The sequence below is a fragment of the Hemicordylus capensis genome, chromosome 3, assembly GCF_027244095.1.
Source record: "Hemicordylus capensis ecotype Gifberg chromosome 3, rHemCap1.1.pri, whole genome shotgun sequence".
In the NCBI taxonomy this organism is placed as follows: Eukaryota; Metazoa; Chordata; class Lepidosauria; order Squamata; family Cordylidae; genus Hemicordylus; species Hemicordylus capensis.
The window spans coordinates 221,768,811-221,782,412 of record NC_069659.1 but is presented as its reverse complement, the minus strand read 5'-3'; the positions used below and the strand labels follow the sequence as shown (position 1 = coordinate 221,782,412).

The window sequence follows — 13,602 nt, the reverse complement described above, 5'->3', positions numbered from 1 at the left end:
ACTTCTTTGGCCACTCACTAAAACTCAAAATAAATTTGTGGTTCCAAGTGGGGGATCCCTGGTTGCTACCAGTACTAGTTAATACAAGAGCTACCTGCAGAAAAATACAATCAGATCTGGGATTTGCAGGTGTTCCAGAGTGCTTTACGGTGTGCACAAAACCGGCTGGCCTGGTTCAGTTCGAGTCCAAACTGGACCCGAACCAGACTGGGCCAGTTTGGTTCTGCACCCCTTCAACCCCCTACCACCCAATTCAGTTCAGGGGTGGTCACAATCTATCTATCTATCTATCTATCTCGCTATATAAATAATTTACTCGCCCCCTCCGGGGAGCTTCTCTGAAGCTGCAAGGGGAGGGGTGTCCCCCGCAGGTCCCCTCCCCCGGCCTCCATTATGGTAAAAAAATCACCTGGTCTGGGCAGTGTTTGGCCCATTCCGGGCTTGCCCTGTGGCCACCATTTTGGAGACCACCGCACATGCCCGATGGGCCTCTGCATGGCTACGTCACCCCTGAAAGGGGTGAGTAATAATAATAATAATAATAATAATAATAATAAATATCTTGAACCTCCCCCTGAATGGCCGTGTGTGTGTGTATATGCGGGTCTGATACCAAACCAGGGGGGTTTGATTCGATATTGGACCATCAAACCAAACAGGTTAGATGTTGAACCTATTCAACATCGAACCTGTTTGCACACCCATAGTGTGCTTACAGAGTTCCCAACTAGCACAGGTGTAAAAAGATGTAAAAATATTATGGGACTTCCGACTACAAACAGACAAACATCTGCCACACAATACACCAGATATCACTGTAGTCGAGAAGAAAGGAAAACAAGTCAAAATAATCGACATAGCAATACCAGGGGATAGCAGAATAGAAGAAAAAGAAATAGAAAAAATCATCAAATACAAAGATCTACAAATTGAAATTGAAAGGCTGTGGCAGAAAAAGACCAAAATAATCCCAGTGGTAACTGGCGCCCTGGGTGCAGTTCCAAAAGACCTTGAAGAGCACCTCAATACCATAGGGGCCACAGAAATCACCATCAGCCAATTACAAAAAGCAGCTTTACTGGGAACAGCCTATATTCTGCAATGATATCTATAACCATTGACAATAAAATTCTGGCATCCCAGGTCCTTGGGAAGGACTCTATGTCTGGATAAAATAAACCAGTCAATAATACCTGTCTGACTGTGTAAACACGAGATAATAATAAAAAGATCTTGAACCTCCCCCTGAATGGCCGTGTGTGTGTGTATATGCGGGTCTGATACCAAACCAGGGGGGTTTGATTTGATATTGGACCATCAAACCAAACAGGTTAGATGTCGAACCTATTCAACATCGAACCTGTTTGCACATCCATACTGTGCTTACAGAGTTCCCAACTAGCACAGGATCCACTATAATGTCAAGGTTAGCTCTGTACATATGGGAGAGATATACATACGCAGGTTACCCTGCTGTTAGTGTGAGTTGGGGGCCCTATATATCGTGAGAGCTTCCACATACACATGGAGTCTTTGGATCAGGATGATCAAATGTGAGCATGCCAATTCATTCTATTTTTGAAGTCAGCTTTCAAATATCCTTTCATTTATTTCAACATGAAGACATGTACACAGGATGACAAGCATTAAAATAAAAGAACAATCACGAAGGCATTTTGCTGTATATTTTGCAGCTTGGAAAACAAAATGTCTATGTATCATGATTGTGTCTACAGTACTTTGCATAAATTGTTTATCAGTTAAAAAACCCAAAAAGGTAGCCTTGCTAAAATGAGCCAGAGATGTGAATGGATACTAATATTCATATCTTGTGGAAGAACTCCAGACAGTGGCACTAATAAAAGACAGAAGATTATAGCACTTACATTTATATACCGCTATATAGCCGGAGCTCTCTAAGCGGTTTACAATGATTTTAGCATATTGCCCCCAACATTCTGGGTACTCATTTTACCGACCTCGGAAGGATGGAAGGCTGAGTCAACCTTGAGCCCCTGGTCAGGATTGAACTTGTAACCTTCTGGTTACAGGGCAACAGTTTTACCACTGCGCCACCAGGGGCTCTTTTTGTTCAATTGAAAAAACGTACTTCTAGTCTTAGATCCTTCTTTAAGGATCATCCAAAGGTAACTTTAGTTGGAGCTGGAAGTAATCGTTCAGAATATTTGGACCATCTCAAATACCTTTTCAGCTTAATATATAGAATTCATATCCTACTGGAAGGGAGTCTTTCCTAGCAGTTCAGGTACAGAATTCTTCCAACAATATTAGATCCTAATCTTTCTTTTATAAATCTGTTTTCACTGGGCTGAAGAGAACTATCTTAAATTATCACATTAATCTATGAGAAATATATTTTCAAAACATCTCTGAAATCTATGCTATTCGGTAGGCTAAATGCAGGGCAAAAAGGGGGATTTTCTCATAGTACAATTGTAATCAAAATATATTTAACAATTAGTTTTGTATTTGATTTTGACTTTGGGTTATGCTTTTTTATGCATGCTTGAAAAAATGATGACCACTCTCCAACATGGTTGTGCTTGAACCCACTGAAACTCATCGAAACTGAATTGTAGCCTGTATAACTAAGGTTATATGAGAACTTGCTGTAGCTATGATTTTGTAAAACCATAGATTATTATATTACATTAACAGTGATATCCTTTGATATTAATAATGCTGTAAGGTGGAATATCTCAATATTTCTGTACACCTTTCCAAAAATAGTAGATCTACTGCATGGAAAAGATGTACATGTCTTTTCTCGGTCAAGTGTATATTGTGTATATACACTGTATCTGTCCCAAAGACCAAGGACCAACCTTGGCTCCCTGCATCATGTGTATGCATTGTTCAATACAGTTGTTTTTTAAGGGGGAAAAAGAAAGAAAAGTGTCAGTGGCTCACACACTTCACGTGTACAGCTACAAGTACACAGAACATAGAGGTATGTACTTGCTAATTCAATAGCATGTGAAGTGCCCTTCAGTATATGGGCTAACTTACAATGCTATTTTCTAGGAAGAACCTGTTGGTTCAGAAGTGGTAAGAAGATCTATTGGATAAAAGCATGCACCAAAAGGTATGGGGGTATTAATTAGATCTGTCAGCCGAGTAAGTGATTACATTTAAACACATTTACATATCATCAAAGCCTCAACAGGTGCCTTTTTTTAAGATAGTGAACAAGTGAGAGATAATTTGCAATGTAAGAAAATATCTAATTTATTAGCAAGAAAAGTCTTATTAAACAATATTATTCTTTATTCATTATTACACTAGCATTCTAGAATCAAAACTGCCAAAACTTTCCATTAACTTGCATCTCCAGTCTTTGACTTGGAACTCCACCACTTAAAAAAATTGTCCTTACTGATTTCTCTATGATCAGTGTATAATCCATAAATTAGTTGCAGCAGTCACCGGTGGAGGGCATATTTCTTAATCAGACTGAGGCTGTTGCCCGGGAGTGGGGGTGGGGAGGAATTTCACCCTTTCCCATGCAGTATTTTCCCGATTAAATCCCTCCCCAGCTGCTATTTGCCCTGCTCTGTAGAGAAAATTCGACCAGAAGGCAAATAGTAATTTTGGGGGGAGATTTTAATCAGGAAAATGTAGGGAAGGAATGATTCTGGCCCCCTCCCCCAGAACCACAGCCCTGATGCAATTTTCCCCCTCTCCCCATGGCAATTTGTTTACACCATGATCAGATCTCCCGGATCATGCCCAATTGTACCTAAGTCTCATTGAATGCTATGGGACACTTCTACTGTACATAAACATGCATAGAACTGGGCAGACAGGTTTTTGGTTTAGTTTAGCTTAGCTGAGTTGAGTTGAGTTTAGCTTTAGCTGACTAGTCTACTGATTAAACCAGTTAAAACATTTCAGCCCTGATATTAATTTATGTATCTGTCCCTAGGTTGATCTTTCCACAGACCTTCTCCTTGTGAATGAACTCATTCTTGTGTGAGCAAACTGAATATGCAATTTTGCTACATTTCCCCCCAAAAAATAACATTGTGGAGTTTTATACAAATTGACTCTTCTGGCTGGTATGAGAAGAATGATAAATGCTTGGAGAGCAAGTAGAATGGACAAAGAGGGAATACAGACAAATGGAATGTTAATGATAAGTAATATTAGATATGTTTACTATATATTTTTTAAAAAAGCTTTGCCAGAGTATGTGGTAGGCATGTCAGTTACTGCAGTACCCCTGGGAACTAGAGACAGAGAAATTAAAAGTGATGGGCCTGGTGTTCCTGCCCAGCTGGGGTACAGTTACTCCTGTAACTCTCTGGCACAAAACATCTGTTCAAGATGAAAGAAGGTTCAAGTGTCTTTATGTCTCAAAGAGTACCAGAGAGGTGAGGTTGTTAAAGATTTTAACTGATGCAAACAGATGCTGTCCTTTTGCAAGATATTGTGTTGGTGGTCTGATTATTGTCACTTTGAAATATTTGCAAAGAAAGCCTTTGATACTAGGCAATTTCAAACTCGTTCTGTAAGAGATGCTTTAACTAAAAGACAATCATTTAATTCTGAAGAGAAACAGACACAAAGGGGAAACAGCAGACACTTATGAGGCCTGAATGACTTATTGTGTTATTGACAGACAGGATAAAGGTTCATTCATCTGTTCACACATAGGAAAACACATTACATATTTCTGGAAGAGCCATTTAAGAATAGCTGCCTTATTTATGTACTGTTCTCACACTTGCTTTGTAAAGGAATAGTTTCCTTTAGAAGAAGACTGGATTACATAAGAAGGCATTGGGGACATCCTAAAGTTTGTCACTGCTGTATTTTCAACATAATTCTTCATAACCCCTCCTTAACTACATTATCCATATGCTGCAAATAACTACCATAGATAGTTTACAGCCTGGAATATAATCATCTTCCTATGGTGGGCAGAGAAACCTGAGAGGGGCCTTACTTGAGTCTGCATCATATAAACAAACCTTTCAGTAGCCCTATTTAAATGGCACACATTTTTCTGACAACAGGCTGTTACAACAGGTCTGCATAACTTGTGACCAAACACAGCCACCAACCATATTTAGAAGCCCATCTGCAGTTCAATAAACCTCCTATTTCTGTTGTTCAGCTAGTACTGCAAAAATGGGAAGGGGAGAGGTTGTCAGGCTTCTGGCAGGCCACCATAGGTGGTTGGTGATGATATGTTCAGTTATGTTCAGCTAGGTGGGATATATGTTGGGCATGCCTGAACTAAAGCATGCTCATAAATATCACATTGTTGGGGGTCACCTCTTTCCATTTGAGCTATCTAGGATGTTGCTCAAAATGCATGTCACCAGATGGCAGCATTATTGCTTCTGTAGCATGCGAGAGGGATTGGATGGGGTCCCCACGTGTGGCAACAGCATTACAATTGCTGTCACTGCGGGCAGGAAGTAAAATGTCTTCTAGTGCTCCCAAACTGTGTGCTTTAGCACAATCCCAGAAGTGTAACACAAAAGTTTTTGCACAGGAAAAAACAACTGGATTACAGGTTATATGGGGTTTTGTTGTGCATCCTTATGTGGATAAGGGCCATCAGCACCAACCCCACAATTCCCCAAGTTGGCCATGGCAGACAAACCCATCATATGCATGGCTTTTGTTTTTGAAGGGACCATTTAAGGCAGCCCTAAACATCCTGGTCTGTCAGTCTGAACAGAGGGGCCAAAGGCATGGTGCCTGAACTACTCTCTTACCCCTAAAGATGGTCTCTCCATGGCAAGGTTGAGGCACAATGGTGGGGCAATGTGGGAATGTTTGCAGTGCTGCTGCTGCCCAGGCTGTATCTGCTCTATAAATAAATACAGGACTTTAGTCGCCAGAGCTGACAATTTGGTACCTTCCATAAAACACAAACATTAGGGATTTTTAAAAAAGAAAAGAAAAGAGAGAGAAATATTTCAAAAACTGTGTTTAAATGTAGTTATCACCAATTATAATCCAGTGAACTGAGTTGTGTGAGAGCACCTACGTAAGATTTCCACAGCTTCTGTTTGCTCTCTTTCTTTCTCTGTGTGGGCATTATACTCCCTACTTTTAATTGTGATAAGAATAAAAGTTATGGACCTCTTTTGGTGTCTCTTGATGACAACGGTTGCTGCTCCACCACAACTCCAGGGCTGCCACCAAGCAGGCTAGGAGCAGGCCCACTGCCAAAATGCAGAAGACCCCTGCAAAACTGTGAAGCTTCAAGGCTTTCCCATCTGTCTGCGCATTGGTGTGGCTGTTTAGATCACAGCGTCCCATCCGTGGCCACCATTTCTCTTTGAATACATCCAAGTAGCCAGCTTCTTGAAGTTCTAAGATCCTGCAGAAATTGTTTCAAGAAAAACCAAAAGCATTATTCTCCTGCAAGGAGAGCCTGCCAAGAGAAAACAAGCCTATTCATATGACGGGGTGGGTGGCAGGTGTGTGTGTGGTGGGGGGAGGCTGCGCAGAACTTTCCTTCCCCCCAGACAATCAAGGCAATGCTGCTGGGAAACACATTGTCCTGGCCTCTGGATATCCCCACAATGCACTGCGTGATGAGCGTGGTGCATTGATGGATAGCCCCAGGAGATGAGCACTCTAGGTGCTCATCTCAGTGTATACTCAAGCTGTATGCAGCCCAACCATACACACGACTCTGGGTGGGGTTAAAAGTTGGACCACCCGAGCGGGCAGCACTGGAATTGGGCTTGATCCTGGCAGTGCCCATGGGCAGCCAAACCCAGGCTAGGCTGCCCTTGACTGGATTTTGCTGCTTGTGCGCATGGCCTCAATCTTGGCTGAAAGAGAGAAAATATGTACCTGACAGGTATAAAAAGTGAACATGAAAAAGGAGTGTCTGAGAACACATGCATCATACAGGTACTGTGTCAACAGATTCAGGTTTGCTGTTTTGTAACATGTGGAACAGCCCTTTTAGTCATCTCTCAGTGAACTGGTCACATCATCATATAATTTACCCAGCTATTCCCAGTCTTGAACTGGGTATAGCATCATACCCACATACAGTTTCAGTCAGGGATTGACTTGCTGAACCCAATCCCAAAAACGGTTCACAGAGGTTTTCAAGTAAACTGAAACTGAACTTGGACCTATTGGTTGAACCTGAACTGGAACTGAACCCCTTAACACAAAGGGGCTATTCTCACGATCAGCAAAAATCGGGCTAGGCTCTGCTAGCCTGATTTTTGCTGATTGTGAGAACCACCGGGCTCGACTGCGAGCCTGGTGGTTCTAGAGCGGGTAACGCGCTCAAGTACCCCTACCCTTAGCCCGGGTTTGCAGAGTGAGCACTCTGCAAACCTGGGCTATATGACCGTGAGTAGTCGTGGCACGGCTCCGTGCCACAGCTACTCGTGAGTAGACCCCCGGAGGTGAGGCAAAAAGCCACCTCCCAGCTCCGGGGGTCTCCCCAGTATGCCCTGCGTGCTCGCGCAGGGCATACTGAGGCTTCCGGGGGCCGCGTGGCCCCCGAGCTCCCCGGCCCCCACCAGCTCCGTCACAGAGCCGGCAATTGTGTGGGTGGCCGATCCGGCCGCTCAGGGCTCCCTCCCCGCTCATGTGCGGGAAGAGCGGGCTTAGCCCGCTCTCCCCACACACCCTGCTGAACTGGGTCTCACTGATCATGAGACGCGGTCCAAAATTTTGTTCAGTAATCAGACACTCAGCTTTGAATTGTATATTTTATCTTTCATGTTCCTGTTTTTTACTAGAGTGGTATGTATTTTGCTTCTGCTTTGTTTTAAATAAACCCCCAAACAAGTAGTATTAAAAACACAAGATTTTGTTCTCAAAGTTAAAAACGTATCATTTTTTAAATTGATTGATTTATTTATCATTATATACCACCCTTTGTCCTAAGACCTCAGGGCAGTTAACAACAAGATAAAAACACTAAAAACAATTCAATAAAAACATAAAGGCAGAACAAATGCAGATAAATGTTTAAAAGGGCAAGGGACAGCTCAGTGACCAAAAACCTTAATAAAAAGGGCTGAATAAATACCAGCAAACAGAACTCTTCGCTTGATGTGGGGTGAGCAATTCAAACCAGACCAGTTTTGTATTACCTTTGAGAGAAGAGATCCCTGTAGGGACTGCCATGCTGAAGTGCTATCCCATATCCTTTGCTACTGATGCTGTTTCCAATGACTGTCACAGAACACTCGTCATCTGTCAGTGCTGCATATTCCACTACTGCAACATCCCACAAGAATGCATAGTTGCCTTTCTTTGCCTATAAAAACATCCACCAAATAAATAAATATATAAATACATAATTTAAAGCCCAATAACTATAGCTCCTAAATACTTTCTCCTCCTGGAATTTTTAAGCACTTCCATAACTCCAGAGCAGATTTTTTTTTTAATTTGACGGCTTCTGAATATAGATATTTTACCTCAACAATATTCTTTTAAATTCCTATGAAATTCCAACAAATGTTTTGCCACAACAGGACTACCCCCCACAACCCATCTCTGTTTTCACTACAAGTTAAACATTTTGGGGAAACACAGAGGTGTGAAAAATTCCCCATGAAATTTAACAATTCTATTCATTTCTCTTAAATTTTCTACATATGTTTCATCTAAGAAGATAGAATAGAAAACAGAAGATAAAATTTGGTGAGAACTCTACTACTGAGCAAAATTTACCTTGACTTTGGTTTAAGTTGGAATTCTGAGGACAGAAAGACTTCTCAAATTTGCTTTATTTTAGGCAAAATTTCATGTTAGCTATAGTTTTTAAGGGAGACTAGGGATGTTTGTCCCTAGAAAAATCCCTGGAAAATGACAACTTTCAGTATGCTGGGGCTCATGAAATACCCAAATACTACGTGGAGGTGTACTTGGAAAAATAAACAGAAGTGCCTGTCTAATTCTCTACTATGCATTGTAGCATCACTATTACATAAGTTTTAAAAATAAATGGAGAATTTAACTTTTCCCAGATACTCTGAAAATAATTAAAAGATATGCAGAGTAAACTGTGTCACTGCTTGGAATATATTCTAGTATTTCAGAAAGACAGTTAAAATGAGAGAAAGAGAGCAAGAAACTCCCAGTGGGTCTTAATACTAAGGATTTCACACTGATTCAAAGACAAACTCACCATTAATAGCCATATTATTAAGACATCACATTTAACTCACTTATCACAAGAAGCAAAGTAAGAACAAATGAATACAACCCTAGCTCATAAGCTTCAGCTTAGTATTCACAAGCCCTGATTCTCTGTACATAGTGCCAAACTGAATATGTATACAGTGACTTATATTAATCCTTTTTAAAAAAAATTACCTGTAGCCCCTTCAGGGGGCTTCCTAAAGGCTGTAGGGAGGGGGTCTGCAAATGTTCTGCCTCCCCCTGCTGGCCTCTAGGGCCTCACAGGGACCATTTGAGGATTTGTGGTGGCCTTTTAAAAAAATAATTTTTTTTTTTAAATTGCCGCTGAAAACAAAATGGCCACTGCACATGCTCAAATGGCCTGTGTGAGGACTGGCATGGCCTAGGGCCTCACAGAGGCCACTTGAGCATGTGTGGTGGCCATTTTGTTTCAGGTGGCCATTTAAAAAAAAAATAATTTTAAAAAAATTGCACCCCCCTTCAAGTGGCGCCCGGGGCATGTGCCCTGCCTGCCCTACCCTAGATACGCCCCTGCAAGCATGCCTTCTTCTGATGACACATTCCCACATGTGTGTCCCCATTGCTACTGCTGAGTCAGCAATCCGGTATCTACATTGGAATTGTCCAAGAATATAAGAATGTACATGCTGGCTCAGGCCAAGGGAAATCTAGTCCACCATTGATTTCCAATAGCAGCTCCTCAGCCCCTAGGCATTCACAGGGAGGCTGGACCAAAAGGTCTCAAAAGAGAACTTTGGGCCTAATTTGGAGGAGGGGTTGGGGCTCTCTTTGGGAATTAGCCAAAATATTTTGCTGCTGCTGCTGCCTGCTTTACAGCAGCAATTTTTCAGCAGCAATTGTGTTCCGTTTGCCCAGTAGCCATCAGCTGGCAGCTTCCATTCCCCCCAGAATACACTTCAGGAGGCTGTTACATGATTACATAGTATCCTCCTGAGTAGGGATGTGTGAGCCAGCTCAGAATCAAACTGAGAGAAGATGGTCCAAGTTCCTTGTGAACCAGCTCAACAGGAAAAGGGGGGTGGGGAGAAGGTAGCCTTTTAATAGATTACCATTAAAAACAAACCACAGTGGGGGCGGGAATGACCATGGCTGCAGGGAAGATAGAGGCTTCTTCCACCCGGCTGCCGGCCTCCCAAATGACTGGGCAGCCACACTTCATCCCCGCTGCCACAGCCACCTATCTGTGGTCCAAAACAGGCTGCAGTGTGGCCACCAGTCACTTGGGAGGCCAGGGGGTGGAAGGAGCCCCCGCCACCACTTCCACCATCCCCGTTTCCACTGCCACCATCCCCACCATCGCTTGTTTTTAAGGTAAACTACTAAGAAGCTACTTTCCCCCTCCCCGACATTTAGCCCTTTACTTGTAAAGGGGAATCCGTGCTGGATTCCCCTTTACAAGTATACCCATCGAGCCTGCTCGACGGCCAGACCAAACCGGGCTCAATTGAGTCCGAACCAGAGCCACCAAGGGCGGCTCAAATCCACTCCAGATTTGAGTTGAACCAGGCAATCTGGTTCCATGACATCTCTATTCCTAAGGAGCATGGGAGGCTCGTAGCCAGTGACCACTAGGAGGAACATTGCAGCTACTAAGGTGCCCACTCAAATCACTCCCATCACTGAAAGCAGCTGAAATACTCTACCTTTTCATTTCTTGCCAATAGGGCAGTGAAATGTGGAAAACCATTTTGGCTTGACCCAAGCTATTAAGCAGGGCAGGAAGGTACACATGAAAAGAACCCTCAGGGATCTGACTCTCCATTAGCCTTTTGACTACAGTTAGATCTGAGGGCAGGATTAGTGCAGGACTCTTACCTGACATATGGGTGAGAGACTACAGAGGTTTACAAAGAGTAAGTAAAGGAATTCTGCCTAAGCTTTAGCTCATTCAGGTCAGGAGGCTTCTCTGAGCTTGGCTGGACACATTCAGGAACTGCACAGCTTCTTGTTACAAGGCTAGAGAACTTCCTGGAGCTGTGTATTGAGCCAAAAGTTAAGAGACTGCACCATTCCTGGAAGCCATGAAATCTCCCTATGTGAGCTTTTCATACAGTACTGTCTAAGCTATAATTACTGTCCAGGTCCTGAACAACAGCAGCAAAAAGAAAGATGAATTTTGAGTGGGAGTTGGAAACTCACTGAAAAACTGAAGTGCTTTTTGAGAAAAACAAAAATGAAAAACAAAACTATGAAGACTGTTTTGGCTCAGTTCTACTAATTGGGTCAACTAACACACACGCACTCTCCCCCGCCGCCCCCTCATGTGCTTGCTGTCTTCCATCTAGATTTGAAACCTATCATGTCAAGCTGAAGAGACTTCTCAAAACCAATGTGAGCTTCTTCCAAATGCTCACTAAAAAGCTTACAAATACAGAATAGAGTCATAAACAAGTCAAGCTGAACCTGCCCATCACTACTAGGAGAGTGTGCAAAGGGTGAATGCTTTACATTTACTCTTTGGTAAATGTATACAACTCAATAATGTTACATAACATTATTACCTTATTCTTACAGAGTTAATCTTTGAGGGTGTAAGAATGAAGTGTGCCTCCTCTTGAATGGGGTGGATGAACATTACAAACTATGCCCTTGAGGCATCCCTATGTCCCTACACCTGTAGCAAATTTGGTTCAAATCAGGCTGTTCACAAGTTAGCCCAATTGCACCTCAAATGTTCACATGTCCACCATCTTGAATTGGGATGGATGACATAATCACAAACCACACCATTGAGGTGTCCCTGTGTGTCACTCACTACAACTAAACCAAATTTGGTTCAAATCGGTTAGGCGGTCCACAAGTTAGCCCACATGTGCCTCAAATGCTTATGCATCCGCTGTCTTGAAACTGGGTGTATTACATCATCACAAACTATGCCGTTGAGGTGTCCCTATATGTCCCCACAACTTAACTGATTTGGTTCATATCAGTCCAGGCATTGCAAAGTTGATAGGTGACACACACGCACACGCGTGCACATGCGCGCGCGCGCACACACACACACACACAGACATACACATGGAATGCTGGATGATCTCATAAGCCTATTGGAAAACAGGCTAAAAATAGTACATCCCAGCTCTCAGAAGTTTGGAGAAAAGAGATCTGTACAAAGAAAGCTTTCCTGTTTTGTCATGGCAGAGGAAAGGAACCATATTCTCCCACTAGTTTCACTTGTGGCTAATATTGACTTACACACCTACACAGCTCATCCGCAAATGTCAGCCTTAATTGGGATTCCAAACAGTGACTGCATGCGGAGTGCATGATGAATGTAAATCATTTTCGTTAACATAAGATGTAAGAAATGTTTCTGGATGGAAATTCAGGGAGGAAAAATGATCACTTTGCTTGGTTAAAGTAATAATTGACTTCCTAATGCATTTAAGTAATATGTTTTTAAGTCTCTAGTGAATGCACAAAAGCACAGTGGAACAGATGGGCTGGAGAATCTAATGCAAATACATGAGTAATCATAAATGCAGACTTCCAAGACATTTTCTTTAAAAAAAAAATTAGATTATTTGTATTTTCTCATCAGTTTCAGAGGAGCTAGAATTCTATGAGGCGAGTCTCACAATCAGTGAGACTCGCCTGAATGGGGTTTGTGGGGAGAATGGGGTTTGCGGGCTTAGCCCACTCTCCCCACAGACAATCATTCCTGCAGCCCTGGGCAGCCAGATCAGCTGCCCACACAACTGCCGGCTCCGTCATGGACCCCCAGGGCCGGGAGGCTTGTTTCAGCCTGTGGCAGCACACGATACGCCAAAAGCGGGCTAGGCTCCCTTAGCCCGCTTTTGGTGGATCGTGAGAATCACCTCTGTGTTTATCAAATACAAGATTGTTAGTAACCCCACTTGCCCAAAGGCATGTCTTTTTATTTGGGATGTTTTCTGCATTTGATATTGATGCCATTATGGCTGGCCATTAGCCAGCCATTCCTAATTTTCAAAATAAGGTACTTTCCTCTAGATGTTATCGAGTAGAAGGGAAAACTAGATACACAGCAGCCATTTTCATTTGTCTGCTTTGACCCGAGAAGTGATTTAATAGTTACTCTACCAAAGAAAACCACATGGATCTGTGGTCACCAGGAGTTGACACCAATTCGATGGCACAACTTTATTTTACTTTACTCTCCTCCCAGGGAACCCTGGGAACTGTACTTCTGTGTGTGAGGGTAGGAAGTCCTCTGTACACTAATTAAAACTACATTTTCCAGAGTTCTTTGGGGGAAGCCAGGAGAGTTCAAGTTGCAATGTAGATTCTTATTTTTAAAAGGTGATCTTTTGTGCGAGCCGGATCAAAGTCGAGACAGCTTGGCACAAAGGCTCAAGCTCAAGCTGAACTAACGACTGGAAAAAAAAATAGGGCTGGTCTGGGCTGAGCCCAAAGGCTTAAGCCACCATTTCA

The 13,602-nt window shown here is 42.7% G+C and overlaps 1 protein-coding gene across 16 annotated transcripts in view; it reads right to left on the bottom strand.

Annotated features, from left to right (window-relative positions):
• Positions 1–13,602, bottom strand: part of GRID1 (glutamate ionotropic receptor delta type subunit 1) — a 1,034,570-nt gene that overhangs the window by 23,241 nt on the left and 997,727 nt on the right. For 7 of the 16 annotated variants that reach the window (XM_053305290.1, XM_053305292.1, XM_053305293.1 and 4 more), the window contains 2 exons: positions 8,112–8,278; positions 6,121–6,361 (listed from right to left, as the gene is read on the bottom strand). In XM_053305290.1, coding sequence (XP_053161265.1) covers positions 6,121–6,361; positions 8,112–8,278 — 408 coding nt within the window. Of the gene's footprint in view, positions 1–5,750; positions 5,846–6,120; positions 6,362–8,111; positions 8,279–13,602 lie in introns of all 16 variants that reach the window. The other 9 variants (XM_053305288.1, XM_053305287.1, XM_053305289.1 and 6 more) reach the window with 2 other exon arrangements.